The sequence below is a fragment of the Taurulus bubalis genome (assembly GCF_910589615.1).
Source record: "Taurulus bubalis genome assembly, chromosome: 13".
Taxonomy (NCBI): domain Eukaryota; kingdom Metazoa; phylum Chordata; class Actinopteri; order Perciformes; family Cottidae; genus Taurulus; species Taurulus bubalis.
This window is the reverse complement of record NC_136601.1, coordinates 10,619,897-10,642,111: the sequence shown is the minus strand read 5'-3', so window position 1 is coordinate 10,642,111 and position 22,215 is coordinate 10,619,897. Positions and strand designations below refer to the sequence as shown.

Genomic DNA, 22,215 nt, shown 5'->3' with positions numbered 1-22,215 from the left:
CAGCTAGCTAGCTACCATGCAGCAGGTGGTGAGGAAAGAAGGAACATCTATATTGTTTCTCATGATCAGATCATTTTTAGGGCACTGACTAACATACAATTGTTTGTGAACCAATCAGCCACAACATTTTCTATTTGACAATATGTGTGCAATCTGTGTAACTATCAGTATGTGTTACTTCCTCTGCTCCACAGTGGCCAAAAATCATGAAATGGTAGTAATTTAAAATGGCCGCCACATGCTAGCAAACAATTTCCAGTACTTTCAAATGAGATCAGACGCAATCATTAGCATTTATTTGGAGTCCCTTTCTGGCCACTTGACAAATGTACTCACCTTTCAGGTCTGTTGGTGTCCCTGTCACCGCCAATGGAGGAACATATCCAGCCCTGAAGCTTGCTCGAAAGTAGCTGAAACAAGACGGCAGGCGCACAGCGTTAGTGATGAAAGGAAGCAGGCTGAAGACCTTGGTTTTTCTATTAGGAGTGGGTCATTTAAAGGCAGTGTGAGCATAGAGGCCCTTATTCACAGCATAAGGGCTGTAGCTATACAGCCCTTATGCTTTATATCTATCTATCTATCTATCTATGAATATATCCCCATGTTTTCTATATTTTCTGCTTCATAGTTGTCAAAAATCAACAAATGCAAACTTGCAAACATGCGAAAAATACAACACCAGGTTGATCTAAAATTGTGTCAATCCATCAGTCTCTTAACTTGAAACATTATCTGACATTAATATCTAAAATATAACTCCCAAATATGATGGTGATCACTTTTTAAAAGCTGAAGAGGAAAGAATACAATGTCCTCAAGGGAGCAGAGACCGCGATAAAGGGGCTCATTTATGAAGGATAAACAGCTTTTAAGTTAGAAAAAGGAAACTATGTCAGTGCTGCAAGGTTTATTTTTAAATGAATGTGGGTCTTGAATATATATATATATATATATATATATATATATATATATATATATATATATATATATATATATATAATGTATAGTTTCTCCTTTTAACACTCATACATTATTCATTTGACAAAATTGTACATTTACAGTCATAAAGCCCCTGTTAACTGAAAGATAAACTATATTGAAAATAGAGAGAGAAAGGAAGAGAAAACGATGTGAGCTTGCAGAGCCAGTCCTTCCTGCACACACTGTGTTTGGTGGTAGTGGCCCATAGGTGTCAGTGAGTGACAGTGAATGAGAGAGAAACTACATGACAGAGTTAGAAACCGAGGGATGGCCACCTGGTGCCACATTGGACATTCTGTATTAACAGTCTAATAATCCCATGAGGCAGCAGGCCTGTGGGTCTGCCTTTGAACCACAGTCCACTCAACAAAAGAACAGGGACACATCTCCCCATCCCTTTGCAGTCACCAGCATTTCATTTGCAATCTAAATCTAAAACACAGACTCACATCAAAGGGCTTTTTGATAGCTCGGTTAGAGCAGAGACTTGAAATAAAATGGCTAATTACGAGCGTTGATTAGGAGCCCACGTAAAATACAGACTAATTGGATTGCACAATCTAGTTGTATGTAGTGCTGCTTTGTTTTTTTTGTGCACCTTAATTAAGTCTTTTGACTAGAAATAACTGAAATGTTGAGGCAATTTTGTATATGTCCAGCAATAAAAAAAGATGGCTTATGCAAAAGTGTGTATCATAGCATTCATGGGAGACAGGTTACAGTTATTTGGTCGAGAATAAGCTATCCACATATTCAGAAACACTAAATGTGAGCGTTTTTTTGTGGTAATGGAAATGTTGGGAGTTTCATGTGAATACATTTGAGGTTGGTGTAATGGGCCCCTTTTTAAGGCTCTGTAAGCTTTAGAACAAATTAAGGTCTGGTGTTCAGCTTCATCCTGTTAGAGGTTGTATAATGACGCATGAAGGAGTGAACTGAATACATGCAGTTCATTCCCTTGTTTTACATCAGTAAACAAAGATTTTAAAGTTGCTTGTTTGGGCAAATAAATAATTTGCTTTATGCCAAATGTTTCTGAAAAGGTTATTTTGTCAAATGATGTTTCCAAAGTCAAGAATGAATTCTGAAGCTCAGCATTTAAAGATAAGGAATGGAAATTCAGAATTGCAGGTTTTGCTGACGACTGGGAAAACTACATTTTCCAGTGAAGATAGTGATGTGATCAAAAGCTCCAGAGCGAGCAGTAATTGAACACTGAGCTGATATAGTTTTCCCAACTAAAATGAGCCAATAAGTGTCAGGGTTCTTTAAAAATGCTGCAAACAATCTGGTATTGATATTTCATAGGGACATAAGGTTGTTGAGCTACAAAAAATATGTCACAGCGTAACAAATGTACCAACTCGGATGTTAAAATACTGATACCAACTTAATATTATAATTTCAAACCTCTAGTGCTTGGTGCTCTACAGAGATGCAATGGAGGTTGGCTTTAGCCCTGCCAGCCATCCAATTATTTGAAGATCACATAAACAGCCAGTAATTGAATCACTTGTTGTTACTAAGGAGATCTGGGAGACTGGCTGAAATACTCGGCTAAATGGCAAAATCAGGCTCTTTTTTTTATTGTGTGGAGAAAAAGACTAAATTAAAGCTATTTCTTGAACTGATTGATAATGATCCCTATAAATAGGACCATGGTTACATGTTGCTGAAGTGACCTCTTCAACCATTATTTTATGTATTTCCTTTCCTTCTTTCTAATATTTAAGATGAATGAAATATTTAAGACAATGACAAATAGGATTACGGTTGTATTTTATGAATTCCAGCGTGTATAAAAAAAAAAAAGAAGAGGTGTCAGACAGCATCGCGAGACGCACTTGCACACTGACAACAAAAGGGAAACAGCGGACGGGAGGGGGTCGGTGACAAGCTCCAGCGATGAGGGGGAGCTCAGCGCAGGTGTCCTTGGTTTTTTTTTAGGTTTTTTTCTCCTGACACCTTGGAGACAAGACCCGACCGTAAGTAGCCTAAGACTGTTGAGGAGGAATCAAAGCTGCTAAAAAAAAAAAATTGGAATCTGTCATGAAATCCGAAAGGAAAGATGTGCCCGTCTGGATGAGAGACCCCCGCTGGGCGAAGACACACGTAGCGCGTGCTGAGCCGTGAAAGCTCGCTGCCATTGACTGGAGCTGAGGCTCAAATGTGAGCGAAACGACGAAACCCGAGCGCAGCGGAGTGAGCATCGCGTCACTGATCATGCCAAGGTATTATACATCATTTACGGATTAGCACATCCGCGATTATTTGCCACTATCTGGACATCGCCAGTCAGTCGCCGCTGACCGCTTGAACGGCGGCGTTTTGTCGTCGCCAGACATATACCATTCCCCCCCCTCCGCAGATGTGGGCTGCAAGAAGAATATAGGGCCGGAAGGGATTAATCATTGATCACGATGAACAGCAAATCGGTGTTAATCATCTCCAGCATTTTCAGGCTGAGGCTTATGGATGAGTCTACTGGACTGTTTTCACCTGTAATGGATATGACATATGTTTAGGTGAGATGTGAGAACAATGAGAGATGCATGTTGAATGTTGCACCTGAAATCCACTGAAAAAGGTGGAGCAGCAGAAGCAACCGCCACCGCTTGTTGTTGTTTTTGAGAACAAACCCACAGCTGGTTTCCCCTCCTGACAATCTGCTGATGAAGATGGGACTAACCTGAGTGTTTGTCAACACGCTGCTGGATGTGAGGCCACCACATGCAGACAATGACAAGCTCTCAGGCGCCCGACATGGGCACAAATTTCACTGATGTTCCCTGGGAGCCTGGTTTCGCCGGCTCCAACCGAGACCTATTCTGGTCCTCCACGGTTAACAGCGTGGTTAAGATGGTGCTCATATCTCTCATCGTGTGTGTGTCCTTGTTCGGGAATGTGGTGGTCCTGCTGGTGTTCCAGAGGAAGCCTCAGCTCCTTCACGTGGCCAACCGCTTTGTCCTCAACCTCCTCTTGGCAGACCTGCTCCAGACCATATTAGTCATGCCCTTTGCCATCGCAGCCACCGTGCCAGGCGTGTGGCCCCTGGATGCCCGACTGTGCCAGGCTCTGGTGGTGCTCATGCACCTGTTTGCCTTCGCTGGGGTCAACACCATTATAGTCGTGTCTGTGGATCGCTACCTGGCCATCATCCACCCTCTGTCCTATCCCACCCGCATGACCCCTCACCTGGGCACGAACCTGATCATCTGCACCTGGGTGCTCAGTTTCCTGCAGAGCACGCCTCCCCTCTACGGCTGGGGTGCCATTGATTTTGACCGGCATCACAACGTGTGCTCAGTGGTGTGGTCCTCTAGCCTGTCGTACTCGGTCGTGGTGTCCACCTTCTCCTTCTGGCTGCCCGTGCTCATCATGCTCGGATGCTACTGGATGGTGTTCAGAGCGGCTCGGAGGCAAAACGCACTCGTGCACCCCATACAGACGCAATCCTACACCCAGCCCTGGCCACAGGACTTCCAGGGACCCAGCAGTCCACAGCGCCAAGCGCAGCCCCAGCCACAAGCACCGCCCCAGCCGCAGCAGGCCAGTGCACCCGATGGCCTCTACTCAGCCCGGGGATACCCTGTTCGAGTGAGGCACAGACGCTTCCACTACCACTGCAAGGCGGCTCGTGTAGTTTTCGTGATTATGGCCTCATATATCCTCAGCATGGGGCCTTACAGCATACTTAATACGATATCTATGAGTGCCAGAGCAGCTGTACCCCCCTGGCTCTCCTCCCTCGCCCTTGTGCTCTTCTTTTTGCAGTGCTGCCTCCACCCGTACATTTATGGGTACATGCACCGCAGTGTGAGGAAGGAATTCCTCGCACTGCTCTGCGGGCTGTTCTGCAAACAGGGCCGTCCCAGCCAGAGCTCTGCCGCGGAGAGCTGCTTCACAACCACAGAGGGGCGTTTCGGGGCCCACTCTCACCTGCCCAGTCTGACTGCTCGAGTCTTCCCCCTGCGGACTTGGGAAGAATGCACGACGTCCTCCTCGCCCACTTTTGAGAGGAAGTCGAGGGACAGCCGTAAAGAGACGACCTCCACCAGCGTCAGCTCTGAGAGGGAGCTCACAGTCCACAGCAAACAAAGCACATGAGCTGTCTCCAGGATTCATCAGATGGAGCACGTACATCTTGCAGTGTGTTCACACACACAATTATATGCCTCCTTGACAACAGGGTAATTCATTGGAAAGTTGCTGACATTAGGAATAGTGGTCTATCTGGTTGATCAACAACATAATGTTCCTCTTCCTGATACAAATGTATAATAGACTGCCGGTGTAAAGGAAGTCCTAAACAATGACTTTTACGTTATTTTCATTGTGTCAGATTTTGAGAATCACAATTTTTTGAAGCCGTTTTAAAAGTGAAGTCAATTAAGTCCCAACGTAAGCAGCTGTTATTTTTGTATTGTGGCATTGTGTTTTTGTCTATCTCATTGTTAGTATTTTAAATGTATGCAATTATTGTGCAAGCTACTTTTACATGAACTGGGCATTTCGCTCTATCAACATTTGTTTCAAGATTTAAACGTAAAACCATGAAATTGCATTTCTTTTGGATTTGACATCTTTGCCTACAGGTCTGTCCTAAATGTTTTGGGTTTTCTCTTTTTCAACTCGACTTGCCATGTTGAGGCAGAAAGTAGTTACAGAGTAGTTTGCCCTAATCATGGGCCATAGATGTCTCAGATACAGCATTGATCTGCAGTATCTGCACAGCAACTATATCTCCAATACACTCTCTGTGTGAACCTGCCTGAGGGCACAGGGTGTGCTGTCCTTCTGTTACTGCAAGCTCGGCCTGCAACTAACAAACTCAGGGTATGCTAGTGGATCAATGTGTAGTCTCTGTTGTCTTGAATCTTGAAGAGCGAGTGAATATATGTGTGTCTACATCCCGGTCGCGGTAACTGTTGTAGATCTCAAAGCTCCTTTTGAGTAACTGAGTAGAAAAGTGGTTTATTGTGGTCGCCTGTTACAGAACACACAAGAGCTGGTGACTCCCGCCACATTGTCTCAGCCTCTTAGTTTCCTTAAACTCTCACTCAACCAAGGTGCACATTCTGCATCTTACTGCAGTGTGCCACTGTCTATTTGGACTCAGTATTTGCTTCCTTTTTAATGTCAGCCTTTCTTTGAGGAAGCTCAGTATTTCTATTGAGCGAATACACAGCATAGAGAGCAGGGTATGATACGGAAGAGAAAAAACATAATACTTCAGTGGACTCCTTGCACCAGTCATTTAAGGTAGGCTGCATGCCGCAAGTTCTTATGTAACAGATTTCTTATATTCCACTGAACACATGTAGATTTGTAAAGATACCTCCCGGTTCAGTATTTGTAATGCAACAAGCTGTGTGCTTCAAGAGGACGAGTACTTGTGTACGTGGTATGTGCTTGCAATGACTCATCTCAGAGAAAGGCAACCTATTGAGTTGTTGGGTAGATGATGTGTTGCCGAAGGAAGTCATAGGTGCATTACAACATTATTATTAGATTCAAAAAGTGTATCAAGTCCCAAGTTTGTCAAGTTTTTCTAGCCTTTTGGGAGAAAAAAGAAAGAAAAAAGATTTAGACGAATGAGCCAGAATGCTCTCACTGTGTTATTATTATTATTATTAGACTATGATAGTTTACTGGGAAACTACTCACAACTAATCGGACCTGACTGGCTTCGATTTGAGCCTTGGTTTATTAAAAAGGTCACTGTAGAAATCCATACTACAGTATTATAAATGACAATCAAACTTGTATAATAAGTTTGTCTTAGTGTTGCTCTGTCAAAGACAAAGGGGTACAGTACAGTATGTAATAAATGTAAAAATCGTCAAATTAGAGAAAGTAATATTTTGTGATTTCTATTGTGCTTTTGTATTATTTATGGTTACCTTATCCAACATCAAAAGTTGTCTGTTGTTTAATAAAGGTGAACTTATTGTAATATGTGTAAAGTTTTATATTCAACTTGACACTTCAACTTTTCTCCTTCGCCTCATCAAAGACATCTAAATCACACATTTGGATCGTTTTGAATCTGTAGCTAAATAAAAGCGAACCTGTGCAGCACTTTTAAAAACTGTCCAAAAATAAAATAATATTTAAAGATACGGTTCTTAATTAGAGGTTTTGTGGTAAACACAACATTTTAAAAGTCAGTTTAAAAAAGAAACCCCGTCAACATTCCGCTGGAAATGTTAAAAGTGCTGATGAGGCTCTAGTGAAGGTTCAGTCAGGAGGACTGTTCTTCTGGAAGCTCATGTCTGTAGTTTAGTTCTCATACATCCTGCCATTCACTCCTCTGGACTCCGTGGGGGGGGATTTATCCGGCTCGACAACCCTCGATTACAAATCTACCCAGCGAGTCTAAGCGCCAAAGACTTAATTATCACTCATCTGTTGTTAAAAAATAAATAAAAACTATTATCTTTTCTTCATTCACCTCCCTCTCCTAATTGAAATGTGTATAAAACTCATCCATCCAAAGACTAAAATATGCACTATGCTGAACACTGAACCTGAGCATGATGTCCAGACACAAAAGGTAATGAGTGGATGTTCATGTATGCATTTTAGTCACTCAAAGAAATATAAAAAAAACATGTGGCCTTCATTTTGAATCAATTGCATTTATTTGTAAAAAAGTTATCACCTTGGGTGATGACTCCCCACTGCTAGAAGCAAAAGGCAGCAGTGTTGTATGTAGTTACAAAGCAAACTGCTTATTAAAATCTAAAAGAGGTGCAGATGTATTTAATCAGTAAAATCATGAACTGCGTTACGATAACTACGTGAGAATCTCTCCTGTGGCCAAGCTAATCAGGCATGTCATGAGAGATGGTCCTTCATGTGCACCATACTGAGGCTGCAGCATATACTTCTACGACACCAATGTGCTTCTTAAACCAAGTGTACCCTTAGTTTCTATGCAAACTTAAATGTAGCCATCAAAAACCAGAGAATGGACATGTATCATAGTAATGTCAGTGTTTTATATATACTTTCTGAACTACATTACAGGCTGATATTTAAGGATGTATAGCCCCATCTTCACCTTACAAAAAAAAAGAAACTCCTACAGATGACAGATGTCTTTAAGTATCATTCTCTCGGTCACGCTTTCTATACAATATATGTACACACATTTTTCCATCATTACGTTACAAGTAATGAAAAACAAAACATTTAGCCAAAAGGGAATAGAAAAGCAAAAATACAGAACATTTTACTTTCTTTAGAAAATTAAAATAAAAACGTTTCGGCTTTTCTTGTTAAACCCATTCAAACAAATGCTCACTATGACAGATAGATAGATCGTTGGAACCCACACTGATTGTCAAGGTGCCATTCAAAATATTACTGGTCAACAGTGAAGACAAAATTATATATATATATTAAAAAAAAAGAAAAGAAAACAATAGCAACGTAGGTTTAAAGCACACAAGAGGACGGGCTCTGCTCTTCAGGTCTTTTCTCTGATAAGTGATGGTTTCAGTTCATGGCCGTTCAGACCACCTTTTCACCCAGCCAGCACGGAGGAGGCCAGCACTGCGACAGGAAGGAGTCAGTCTTTCCCTCAGTCCTCTAGTCCACCTTGACCACACTGTAGATCTTATTTACAAACCAGAAGCAGGCGAAGAAGCCAATTGTACCTGAGAGGAAAAGACAGGTTAGAGAAATTATTTGATAAAATGGCAATACAAACTATATAAAATAACAAAAAAATAACTTAAAACACCCAAGAGGGACTAGGTGTCATTGAAAATCTAATTTAAAAAAGGTCCTGAAATGTATGTACTTCAACTAACCAAAGTGTAAAATTGAACAGCCAGTTTGCGGTGGAAGCAAAACCAGACTCCAGCCACGAAGAGCTTGGAATAAAAAAAATTAAAAACTTTGACAGCTAAGACAGCAATCTTCTCAAGAACGCACTTTTCAGGGAGTGAGCACATTCTCCCCCAATGTTGAGAAGCCAGATTGATCAAAATCCTGGATCAATTCAAGTCCTATCTGACAGCTTAACAGGGGCAAAGCAGCCCAATCCCGAATTAAGTTATGATCAAAGTTGGGATGAGGTGAAAAAAAACGACAAAAAAAACAAAAATTTAAAAGATGGGGCATGAGAGAGATTAGGATTATTTAGATCAAAACTGGAAGCAAGGAGGGAAATTGATAATCTTTTCGTTGAATCCTTGGATTATTTCTTAGTGGGAATCTTTTGACATCTTGTCCTCTTGCTACTTACAGCTCTGTCTTGAGATAGTGTCAAGCAGCACTGCAGTGACAAACAGGCTACAGGCTAACTTCTATCTAACCTAATGACAGTATAACACCAGAAGAAAGATGTCGTCATCATCCAACATCACGGTGAGCTGGGTATCATAAAGACTAGGCTGTCATCCTTTTTCTGCACACACCCGTACTCTCATCTGAGTGGGTGTGCAAGAGAGCTGTACGGGGCTGGAGAGTGCTGTTGCCATGTCAACATGTGTCAATCTGTGTCTCTATTAACATGGAGACAAAAGCAGCAACAATGTTCTGTTCATCCTAGCTTTGTGAAGACGTGTGTGGTACATAAATCTGCACAACCTCAAGTCACACGTCTGCAAGCACAGAGAAACTGAGCACTGGTCAGGAATCTTGAGAGCAAATGGACTCATTATCAGCCATGGCAACGAGAAAAAGTGGTCCCTGTATCTTTTGATCTACAGAAAAAAAGATTATAAAAAGAAGAAGCTCCCTGATAAAACTAGGTGATGGCAAATCACAGTAAGATTGACCCAAATAAGTCAGCAAAACTGGATCTGACCAATAGGGAATTTGAACATTATCGTCTGTTTTTTTTCTGATTTTCATTCAACTTTAAACAAAAATGTTCAAATAGGTCCTTGAAAATGAATGCTCTTTAACTTCATTTGACACAGTGCTTCTGTACTGTCAGTACATACATAAAGTGCCAAAGCTTGGCTTTAACTATATGACAAGAGGAGAAGTATTGCACAACAGTGTGGACTGCTTCCTGGTGTTTCACGTCATCGGAACAGGATAGAGATCCTGAATCTTCACAGCAGTTAAAGCAGTTAAACCGACACTGAGCAAACACTGACTATCACGCCTACAAACCACACACACTGTTATGGCATGTACATGATCATACTCACGGATCATATAAAATAAATGAATTTGTATTCACACTGAGCAGAGAAAATAAAAGATCACGGCACTTTATCTAAAAGCCTCACCTGTGAAGAGGAAGAAGATCAGGACCATAATCATAGTGTATCCAAAGTAGAGGATGGTGCTGGCAGCTCCCACTATTTGCAGCTTCGAGAAGAAGTAATGCACAGCGTAGACAAACAGATAGACTGCCGTGAAGCCGCTGGTCAGGAAGGAACGCCACCACCAGTGGTAGTCCTGGACACACAGTGCAAAAGAGGGCCACTCAGGACATGACAACTGAATTGACTCTGTTCAGACATGTCATTTGCATAAAATGTAGTCTGGTACGTGTAACCAACGACTAACATATTCAAAGGGAGGATCAAGAGGAAGATACTTCAGTTGTTTGCATTTTTATTTCTTCCTGTATCTTCACAAATAGGACAATAATATGACAACCATTATGCATTATTAACAATGAATTTATGTTTACTGTTATACTGTCATGAGGTCAGACATATCAGGTACCTCAGCACATAGATGGAAGTAGCAGAGCAGAATTGTGGCCTCAGAGCATGTGATGAGTAGAATAATGAAAACCAGGAACAGGAACCCAAACATGTAGTACATCTGATGAGACCTAAAGGATCAAAAAGAACAGGTGTCAAAGGGCCAAACTTGCCGCGAGAGTGCGAGCCGTTCAAAACAGGAATTACAGGCCAATCAGGAAAGACATCGTTCCTGTTTTCTTACCAAATGCTGTTGAGGATGAAGAAAAGTTGGATGAAGATGCAGCCAAACGGCAGGATGCCACCCATCACTATACCAGGAATAGGCTTTGTGAAGAATGACTGCTCAGGAATTTGGCGGGGGATTTGGTTTGTTCGCACTGGTTGCTCAATTGCCTGCACAGGAACACACAGAGCGTGAAAAAGATTACAAACTCTCCAGCACACACACAAGTTTCATCCGTAATTAATAAGTTAAAGCTACACAATTGTATCAACTAGGAGGCCTAACTCACAGCTTTCTTGAATCCAAAGTAGGCACCAATGAAGGTCAGGGGCACAGATATTCCAAACCACAGAGCCAAAATGGCCACCAGAGTGCCAAAGGGGATTGCTGCTGAGGAACCCTCCACCCAAAGGATCAGGTTCATCAGGAAGAAGTCTGCAAACACAATACTAGGGAAAAGAGATGGACAACCGACAATAACACAGAAAAAGAGAATACATGTGAAAATGATAAAAGCGGTGTCCAAGACAAAATGAGCATACACAGCGCAACATGTCACTCCAGGGCAGAAACAAAGTACAAAGATGAGACAAATGAAAAGCGGTGTAGAAAGTTAACTTACCCTGGGCACAAGAGTGCGGTCAGCAAGACGTTTGTCTTCCACTTTTCACCTCCAAAAGCTGAGAGCAGAAACAGAGACAGATGAGGATATCATGACGAGAAAGATCACGCTGACGGCAACAACTACAACTGTTTCACTGGACTCTTACTTTTGTAAAGGCGTGCAGACACATAGCCAGCGGGCGTGCCCAGCAGAACCCAGAGGACCACAGAACATGTCATGAGCGCCCCTCTGTTCGCCGGTGACAGGAAACCCAGACAGGCCAGGACTAAAGCGGACAAACAGTCATTATACAATCACTCAGACATAACAGCATTATTGCAAATTAAGTACTGGAATATCAATGCAAGTTTGCTTTTATTGCAACTCTGCTCCACGGCCCCCTGACTTTAGTCTGTAACACCTAAAACTGGCATGACAATGTATGGGCCGTTCAATGCATCATCTTGGTTAATAATGTAGTTTAATTTATTTCAGAGGCTCCAAGAGAAGGGCCTTCAACCTTGCTTTGAACTTTTTGACAGAAATTGTCCAACTGCCTCCTTGGCTACAGAGACGTCCTTAACCATGTTGGCAAAATAAAACTCGACAAAGGGAATTAAGTATGTTATGTATAAGAGTATGTTTTGGGAAATTGCGCAAGTTAAAACTCAGCTAGTTGTTTTGAAAGTTCCAAATAATGTATTTAAATGCAGTTTCCACATGCACACTGTTTTAGTAATATATACTTTTCTTTAATTAATACATGTTGACTAACTTGACTGAATACAACATCATGACATAATTTTAGTGTAAAACTGATAACAAGAAATAAATAGCTGGAACAAGTGTGTGTGAAAAGAATATGTGACTCCTTGATGTCCTTTATGTGTTGAACACAAAAGGGAAACTGAAAATCGAATTCAGTATGTGTAATTATTACCGATATTGCATGTCACAGCTTAAGGTAAAATCGTCCTTACAGAGAGTGATGAAGGTCATGATGAAGATCTGGGTGCCCTGTCCAAGGAACACAGACAACAGCATGCCCTTCCTGGGGGGACGGAACACATCACCGTGCACTTGCTTCCACCCCGACTCCTCCTGTGCGTCCTCCTGGGAAGGGAGGCAGAAAGCCATACAGCGACATTCACAATCAAGAGTAATGAACATTTGCAAACAATAAAAGTTAAAGGTTAACCCACCACCGAGCAGTGAATACTAACTCACCTGTTAGAAAGGAAAAACAAGATGGAGAAAACTTAGTTTACCAAAAGCTGTAAAATGTGGTGTGAACACTGCTCAGTCAATTATTGAATCACCCCTTTCTTTACAGTTTCATGTTAAAAAGTATTCGCACCATATTTTACGTTGTGTTCTAATTTGCCGATTTACCTAAATCACTCCCCCAAACACCTGATTTATTGAACACAAAAGTTTCTGTTCAAAACAGCTTTCAATACGCTTACGTAGAGTACAGAGGATTTCTGGATCGTTGGAAGCTTTATCAAGTCAGCCTGTGAAATGTAACAAAATATTCATAATTCTGGCTACTGTGCACCCAGTGCTGGGCGGTATTTCACACTGCAGAATTACAGCATTGTAACAGCCATGTAGCTGTGATCAAGATGACCAGTAAACACACTTACTGCCAGGTGAATACCTCAACCTCTGATATTTGTGAGTTAAATGTTTCACCTAAAATCTAATAATTACATTATCGCCTGTGGAATAAGAGGAATGTACAACTACAGGCATTACGTGTCCTATTAAAGCACAATAGCGTAGCCTCAATCATGTCTGCTCATTAGCTAGAAACAAGGTTGCTCTGCAAAGTTCCTGAAAAGTTGTTTTCTCAGAGCATGTACCATCTACTTTGAATAGTTAATTTGCATGGTGGCAGCATGTTGAGAGAAGGGGACAATAACTAATGGTATTTAAATGTACCTTTAAAAACTAACAGCTGCATTTTCAAGAAGTCTTCACATGCATGCTAGTGCTTCATATACAGATCTGGATCAGCTCCAACTGAGAGGGAGTTCTACAATGCCTTTACCTGGTCCACCTGGTTGTATCTGGCAATGTCCTTGTGCAGGGTTCTCAGCATGATCATGGCAACCATGCCAGATAGGAAGAGGACAATGACCAAGGAGTTCATGATGCTGGACAAACACACAAGAAATGCCATGGCATCAACTAACAAGCTTCGAGACCCATGGAGTTTTAGGGAGACTGTCTCTGTGGTGCACAATGTGAAAAATATCTTCATACCTAAACCATTGGATGTTGGTGTGAGGCATGGAGACCAGGATGTAGTCCCACCTAGAGGCCCACTTGATAGAATTGTTTTCCTGTAAAATTAAGTAAAATAGTTGCAAAACATCACACACAAAATAGCCACATAGAAATTGGTATATATTAGTTATAGTACAATTTATTATATATTAATATTGTATTGGAGGCCTACCTCAAATGTGACAGAGTAGGTGTAAACTATTGACACATCATTTTCAAACACTCCAGGGACCTCCATTGGGTTGACTCCTTCACAACTTGGGTTATTTTCATCTGCTTGTTTGATACTGTTGTGCACAAAACACACAAAATCCCTCATGTTAGATTATTAACAAATCTAGTGTTTGTTTTGACTGGCGAATTGTAATTTAGTTGCAACATGCGGAGGCAGATTAGACATAAATCAAAATATGTTCACATCATATTAAACTACTACCAACCACAATTACCTCTTTGGCTCCAGAGTGGCAGCGACCAGCCGAGCCCCTCTCCATCCTTCTTGTGCTCCACTGTGGTAAGTGATCTTGATGTCTACATGGTTGAAGACGTAAAACATGTTCTTCTTGTTGAACTCGGACTGAAAAAAAAATATGTTACTCAATATCAAGTACTCAGATTCCTCAAGGTTAGATTTGTAAACAACTATTTGTATGTTGTTGAGTATCTTCTATACTCAAATTGTCTTATTCAAAATATTCTATAACATGGCTTCCAATGCATCTGTAATTATTATTAAATACCGTTTGAGACAAAATTACAGTTTTTTTTATTTGTTTAACACAATAAGTTAATCTATCTATAAATACTCACTAAACTCAGCTAAATTATCATTCAAACTAGAAATGATTACATCATGTGATTTTTTGTAGATGTGAAAGAGCAAAATGATATTCTTATCTATATCTTTCTGGGTCAACCCTTTAAAAAAAAAAAAATCCCAATATATGGGAAGTAGAGTAAACACGTTCAAAGACCGAAATCACAACTCACATTGATAACACAAGCATCTTTAGCTCGGCCATCGGCGGTAACGAGGCAGCCAATGGGGAAGCCTGGGTTGCAGTACTTCTGACTATCTTCCACTTCATAGCACCAAGTCACCGGCATGTTGTCAATGATCCTGAAAAAAAATGAATTTATTTACCTCAACAAAGTTCTTGATAAATAAAGTCAGTGCATGTATGTGTATGTTAGCTTTCCTGGGTTTACATAGCTTTCAAACAAAAACCCCACCCTACTATACGTAGCTCACAAGTAAAGATTGAAAGGACAGTACAGTATAAACTTTACAAACCAGTGGTGTTGGTAGTTCAGCTGCATCCCCATTTTGAGAAAATCCAGTTTGGCTACATTCTCCTGGTTGTCTTTCTTGTACGTTTTGGTGCACACCTTCTTGCATTTCACATCTTCTTTGAAGCTGACCTGTAAATGGCAAACAAGAGTAATGTTGCATTAAAATAATGCATTAAACAAACGTATATGGAAACACCATGTGTGCTTACATTTTCTGGTTAACACCCACCTTGTATGGTGAAGACTCAATTCGTTCACCAAACAGCACCTGTCCAAGGTTCTCAGAAGGCCTCATTTCCTTGTCATCTTTGCAGAAGTCAAACCTTTAACAATTTCATGGACAGTCACACACAGAGAAGATGTCATTGAGCTGGAAAACATATATTTCGCAAATGGCATCAAGGAGAAACAAACTGTTACTTACACATCATACTCATAAGGCAGAACTGACTCCACTGAGTCCAAGCGATTCACAAACAGCTGAATCACTGTCTGTAAAAAAGCAAAACCAGTTTGTCTTTCAGTCTATATTTGCTCTTTAACTGAACAAATTGGCTTGCACAGGCCAAAAGCTGACAGTTTGAGGCCCATCGTTTTCTTGGTCACTCCAAACATGCCTTGGCAGGTAACGCAAGCAGAGCAATGGCCAGTCAAGACAAGTAACGTCATCAGTCAGTCATAATTCGTTATTCGAGTCAGAGCTCATATGCCTATAATCTCTCTGTGGGTTGGTGACCGACCCACCTCGATATATACAGTCCCGTGGCCACAACATTCATTAGTAACGAGCATCGCTAGATCACGTTATCTTTCTCTGTATTAGCATATTTGGCAGGGCTCTGGTGCCAAGTAATAGACTGGGCCTAAAGAGCTTGGCTAGCTAGCAAGATTAAGGAAGACAACACATTTATATGAATATGGCAATTTCAACTGCAGAATGTACATACACTAACGGTACATTATATAAAAATAGTCGGTCTCGTGGATTCAACATACCTGGCAATCTTCACCGCCTTTGTCTTTTTCACAAAAACTAACTGGGGCTAAACCCGGAAGATAAAACGCAGAGCACGAACAGAAATACGAGACTAGCGAATAAAGCAGCACAGAACCAGAATGTATCCGCCTCTTCATTGTATCGCAGACAGGGGTTCTCCTTAGATTGGATATACTTATGTCCAAGGACAGTGCTCCTTCTTCTAATGAAACGGGATGTTTGCTAGCTGTACACTGTTAGCTAGCTGTGTCTTTCTACTCGGGACGCAGTAGCTCGTATGCCTGGGGCTCAAGCAGCATCGGTGACGTTCAACTCCATCAAGTTGTGTGGAAGTCGCAAGAACAGCACCGGAAGTTGAACGATTTTACCTTCAGAACAAAGTTAGATAGGAAGTAATCTGCTTAGTATGTAGGATATATACATGTTTAACATATGTTTATATAACCATGATAGTTTATTTATAGGATACGTTTTGTAGGAATACAATTCTCATCAATTACATGTTCAATTTAATTCAGGTACATCCACAGTGGTTTTATGTTGAAAGGAGAAAAATCCAACTTCCTATTTTGTTCTGACCACTTGCTTGACACCGTGGAAGTAACACTGACGTTGCTTATTGATTCCTGCGTAAACATCCTAGTCAGTGAACAGTAACGTCATTGTGCTTTATACTGAACACTAATTACAAAAACGAGTATATGCGTTTGTTTTGTGTGTGAAAGATATGCAGATGGTATTGAAGGTAAGATGAAAGTAACAGAACCACATTACGATTTCTGAATTTTAAAACATTTGTAAAGCTGCAAGCACCAATTACATTACAATGCTGCTTACATGTCAAGTCATCAATATTGATAATACAAAATATATCTAGTGAGTTATTACTCTGTAAGGGGTAATAGGGAATAAAGTATACTTTTAAATATATGTAAGTATAATTTTGAATGCAGGACTTTTACATATATTGTCATCACTATGTGGTATTACTAGCCTTTACTTTAAAAAAATACTCCCACCAATGGTGGTCAGTGTTGCCATAGCATGCTTGGATGTTGACCTGTCTTGTGAGAGGGAGGGGGCAAGAAGTTGCCAATTGAGGCATCTAATTCTACAACTTTATTGAGCCCATTTGATACCGTGCAATTCAATAAAACTGAAAGGAAGAAAGATCCAACTTTGGTTGATCAGAATCAGAATCAGAACCATTTATTGCCAAGTATGTTTACACATATTTACACAATGAATTTGTCCTGACGGAAGGTGCATAACATTTAACATTTAACAATAAACATTTGACGATAAACATAAAACAGAGTGCAATAAAAAGGGAGCATGAATATTTGCAATTGAATACCGGTACATTTACAGATGGATGACTAATTAATGGGACTAACTGAGGGATGAAACATAACAAATGTCCCCGGTGCTGGATCTTGATCCTGCAAGACCCCATTGGCACATGTCCTTTGATGCCCTTTTAAGGGGTAATTGGGAATACATTGTACTTTTAGTACCTTATATATATGTAAGTACAATTTTGAATGCAGCACTTTTACATATATTGTCTTGCACCATTTGTATGTGGTATTACTAGCCTTTACTTAAAACAAATTGGTACACACAGAGTTGTCTTCAGAAATATTGAATAACTTGGTATGTTCTTCTTTTCTTTAAGAATCACATGGCATGTCAAACAACTTTAAGTTTATTTCAATGATTGTGTGGCATCACAACTAAAGTCAGTTTTGAAGACAATTTGTTTTATATGTCATTTAGTAGAATACCGTTTGAATGTGTCCTTACAAGACGATACTATAAATAGGACACACACATCACAGACAGTTTTTTTTCACAAACATTTTTAAACCTGACCGTAGGCGGCAGCGTCACGTCTTGGGCCGTCTGTTCTACCGGAAACAGAGAAGACGAAGAAGAAGACGAAGCAGAAGGAAGGGCCAGGAATAACCGTTGCGCATCGTCGCTTACACAAAGCCGCGAACAGTACAGTCTGGTAACAGCTGGCTGCGTGTGTGCATACTTTATACAAACCACATAGCACTGTTGCTTTTTACTTTTATTTTTTTAAACAGTGTGTTGGCGTCGGAAAGCTCGAGTTAGTAACGTTAGCTAGAATACTTGCTAGCTAGCGTGAGCAAAGTCACTTAAACAGCTGGCACGTTTATCGCCATTTTGCGCATTCAACAGCCGAAGACTTTCCCCAGGAGCGAGGTAATCACCAACGATATGTCTGGACGCCGATGGGGGACACGAGTAGCAGGCCTGTGTTTGCAAATGCGACAAGTTTCAGTATTAAGTACGACGCGTGTTTGTTTGCAGGCGGTGTGTGGCTTAGCATGGCAGAGGCGGACCGACCAGGAAAGCTCTTCATCGGTGGGCTGAACACCGAGACCACCGAGAAGGCCCTGGAGCAGTATTTCAGTAAATATGGCAGGATTGTCGAAGGTGCGACCAGAACTACTGTTCATTTTATTTTCAATTCTTACGGTTGTTGACTCTGGATAAAGTAGTTAATATATATGGAATTCGCTGGTCAGTTTACGTAATTCTTATATTTGCTAGTTCGCGCTTCTAATCCATATCAAACGCATTCAGCCTCGCTGTAATGGGAAAGGCATCACATGACTGACTTTTTAAATGTTAGGAGGTAACCGTAAGACTCACTTTGTGACTTTAGTTGTTATGAATCTGGTGATTTATTGGTATTTAAAAAAATCAATCATAAGTGAATTACCCCTTTACTCCAGCCCCCACTTTATCGTCACTTAACATAAAGGACATTGTTTATTATTAAGTGCAGTTTCGTCTTGCAGCCAGAAATAAGAAAATCTTTAAAACATGAAGGGAACACATACAAAAATGAATCTCAGTTTGTAAAAGGGGTACGTTTTGTCAAACTTTTACTGTTACAAGACACCTCATTGTTGTGCCTTTGTAAACCTATAATGTAATCAGCATAATCTGTCACAAAGCTCCTCTCACTCTGTATTTCCTCATTTCAGTTATTTTGATGAAAGACCGTGAGACAATGAAATCAAGAGGCTTTGCCTTTGTTACTTTTGAAAGTCCGGCTGATGCAAAGGATGCAGCACGTGAGATGAATGGAAAGGTAAGTACACTTTTTTTTTAATCAGCCATAATCTTTGAAAAAGATCTGTTTGTGATTGTAATTTGAACTCTTTGACCAGTCTCTTGATGGGAAGCCTATCAAAGTGGAGCAAGCAACCAAGCCTCAGTTTGAGAGTGCTGGCAGACGAGGACCTCCACCAATGCACTCCCGCAGTCGTGGTCCACCCAGAGGCCCCCGTGGTTCCAGGGGGGGTCCTGGTGGGATGAGGAGCCCACCACCCAGAGGTAAATTCTTAATGTGTTCAGTTAAATTTCTACAATAATATAATGTGTGTTTATAGTAAGCTATTCAGACTGAATGTAGTTTTTTTTGTTAAACATCTTTGGAGCCTAGTGTGTTAATATTTGCATCTCTTGTCTGTGAAAAGACTACTATGATAATTCAGGGAATGTAGAACCCTTCTTTAAAGGGATGTCATCCAGGGGTCCTCCTCCGATGAAGAGAGGACCCCCAGTTCGCAACGGAGGTCCCCCACCTAAGAGGTCTGCCCCATCTGGTCCCATGAGCAGAAGTAAGTGTGCTGGCTGTGTAGTCTTCTACAGCTCTTCTGTATGCACCCAGACATATTTGGTGATGTTTTTTGTGTTACTTCGTATGTTCCAGCCCCCATGTCGAGGGACAGGGATTCCTATGGTCCACCCCCTCCTCGCAGAGACTCCATGATGTCCAGGAGGGATGATTATCCATCACCAAGAGATGACCATTACAACTCTAAAGAGAGGTGGGATATTTAGTTCCAGTTCATTGCATTATACAGTATTACGCACATTTTTGCTGAGCTGAAACAAAAGTATTTGGAATGTATAATCTCTATAGTGTTTTGTTACAATAAACTAAGTTACTTTACTGAAATATAAAACGGTATAGATCTTAGGCACAAAAAAAAGCATCTACTATAACGTAGTTAGAGTTTTGTAGTTATTTCTGCTATGTTTTACAGCTACTCCAGTAGGGATTATAATTCAAGAGATTCAAGGGACTATGGACCTCCTCAGAGAGATTATTCATTAAGAGAATACTCCAATTCCAGTTCCCGAGATGACTGTGGCTCAATGTCAAGAGGATACAGGTATGAGTTGATACAAAAAGTTAAAGACTGAGATTGGATCTCACTTGGTCCTTAAATAATGATTGTTCCTATTATGTAGTGACCGTGATGGTTATGGTGGAGGCCGGGAACCCAGAAGCTATGTGGACCGTTCAAGTGGTGGCTCCTACAGAGACTCATTTGATGGTTACGGTAAGATATGACTGCATTAGTGTAATGACGACAGATTACCACTGTGGCACAAAGAAAGAAGAGCTGCACGAATAACCAACCAATTCATACCATTGACTACCGCAATCTCCAGTCACAAGAAGCTGCAGTTTGTCTTCTTCCCAGAGGAAACAGCATTTCAGGCAGCCTCGTAAAGCTTTTTTCTTTCCCTTTGACGCACCCCTGACCGGCAATCCAAGTTGCCTATTGTCATGCTATTAAGAATATATGGCCATTGACATCTCAACTGAAAAACAAAATTGTATTCAAAAGCTGTGTCCACATATCACAGTCCATGTTGGCGCTGCATTCGGCAAAACAATCAGTTTGTGGCACCATCATGCAGAATATTAAATGAGCGCCAGAGTTTGCAACCATAAGGAACCCCAAAAAGTCCTTGGAAACATCCGCTGACCACTGAGTATGTGTTGCCTAGCAAAGCACTCCCTCAAGGAGTAACGTTCAAAAAAACCATCAAGACAACTCTGAAAACCTCGTCCTTACCTGCAATTCTGACACTTGGAGCTCTAAAAGGAAAACTGGCTTCTCAAATCAATGGCATGCTGAAATGGGTAACACTGCCCATTTATTCCCTGTGCTTGGATATATTACTGCCCATATCAACTAAATAGCCATGTTAAACGTAAGATCGATAACATGATGGGACATTTAAACATGTCGTCCATTGAATTTATTTGTCAGCGAATGAATTCTATTGGCAAAAGAAAATGAGCACTTCACGGTGCAAGAAAATGTATAAATTGAACCTTGCCAATTACTTGACCCATTGACCCTGCAGGTAACTCTCGCAGCGCCCCACCTTCAAGGGGGCCCCCACCATCCTATGGTGGGAGCAGTGGAAGCGGTCGTTACGATGACTTTGGCACCAGTTCCCGGGATGGCTATGGCAGTCGTGAAAGTTACACCAGCAGTCGGAGTGAACCATATCCACCTAGCCGTGGTGAGCGAATGGGCAGGCAGGAGAGGGGCCCAGCTCCCCCTGTTGAGAGAGGCTACCCTCCTCGTGATTCGTACAGCAGCTCAAGTCGTGGAGGGCCACGTGGCGGGCGCGGTGGCAATCGGCCTGATAGAGGGATGGCTCGCAGCAGATACTGAACTGGACTTGGAAATCACATTAAAGCAAACCGTAGTCTCCGTGCACAGTTAGCAAGTGTTGTGGCAGAGATCTGACAACCAGACAAATTCGCCATGTCTAAATCTGTGGATTATGAAGTTTATCCTGTACCCTGACTTTTCCAGTTTTTTTTATGTGTAAAAGTTATTTTTTTTTAGTATTTCTCTTGGTCGTGTAACAGTACAGTTACCAAGTGAGTGTTAGTTTTTGTACATTCAGTGCTGTTGGAATCTGCAATGCCCTTTTCAGTCTGGCTTTCCTACTCTAATAAAGCTTTTAGTTGTACCTTGACCACTGCTCATCGATTTTCAAACCAGGACCAGAGACCGTAACATGAATGTAAAGTTGCAACATGATCTCGTTGAACTATGCTCTCTGCAGAGCATGGGTGAGTCTCTGCCCAGGCTGTACAGTTGAGTGACTTGAGTTCCTTCCTAACACAAATGTGCCATCAACTGGACGCTACTGTTTTCAAGGGTTAGGCAAATGTTACTGTCAAGATGTTCCAATGTAGTTTCCTTGGAAATGGATCCATCACCCTAGAGCCATTTGATGGCATGCAACGACAAAACCAAAGGCAACAACAACCAAATGCAAC

The 22,215-nt window shown here is 41.2% G+C and overlaps 3 protein-coding genes across 4 annotated transcripts; 2 read left to right on the top strand and 1 right to left on the bottom strand.

Annotated features, from left to right (window-relative positions):
* Window positions 1-3,720: 3,720 nt before the first annotated feature.
* On the top strand, window positions 3,721-5,088 carry gpr101 (G protein-coupled receptor 101; the record flags this gene model as incomplete). The annotated part of the gene is made up of 1 exon (XM_079228382.1): window positions 3,721-5,088. The coding sequence occupies one exon, from the start codon at window positions 3,721-3,723 to the stop codon at window positions 5,086-5,088; it is 1,368 nt and encodes a 455-aa protein (XP_079084508.1).
* Window positions 5,089-7,965: 2,877 nt separating this feature from the next.
* On the bottom strand, window positions 7,966-16,210 carry tm9sf5 (transmembrane 9 superfamily protein member 5; the record flags this gene model as incomplete). Its single annotated transcript, XM_079229083.1, has 18 exons — window positions 7,966-8,645; window positions 10,236-10,407; window positions 10,681-10,792; window positions 10,906-11,057; window positions 11,177-11,336; window positions 11,510-11,567; window positions 11,658-11,777; window positions 12,472-12,604; window positions 12,958-13,005; window positions 13,545-13,650; window positions 13,760-13,839; window positions 13,956-14,070; window positions 14,233-14,360; window positions 14,774-14,903; window positions 15,078-15,205; window positions 15,306-15,399; window positions 15,501-15,568; window positions 16,073-16,210. 18 exons carry the CDS (start codon window positions 16,208-16,210, stop codon window positions 8,578-8,580), a joined length of 2,010 nt encoding a protein of 669 aa, XP_079085209.1. The 3' UTR covers window positions 7,966-8,577.
* A 1,828-nt stretch (window positions 16,211-18,038) lies between these two features.
* On the top strand, window positions 18,039-21,908 carry rbmx (RNA binding motif protein X-linked). Of its 2 annotated transcripts, XM_079228356.1 has the most exons (9): window positions 18,039-18,305; window positions 18,414-18,539; window positions 19,097-19,203; window positions 19,283-19,448; window positions 19,592-19,735; window positions 19,828-19,945; window positions 20,165-20,293; window positions 20,373-20,464; window positions 21,282-21,908. In XM_079228356.1, exons 2-9 carry the CDS (start codon window positions 18,431-18,433, stop codon window positions 21,596-21,598), a joined length of 1,182 nt encoding a protein of 393 aa, XP_079084482.1. In that variant the 5' UTR covers window positions 18,039-18,305; window positions 18,414-18,430; the 3' UTR covers window positions 21,599-21,908. The 2 variants fall into 2 exon arrangements, with proteins under 2 accessions (XP_079084482.1, XP_079084481.1); XM_079228355.1 differs by lacking the exons at window positions 18,039-18,305; window positions 18,414-18,539 and having other exon boundaries at window positions 19,101-19,203; window positions 19,619-19,735.
* The last annotated feature ends 307 nt before the right edge of the window (window positions 21,909-22,215 follow it).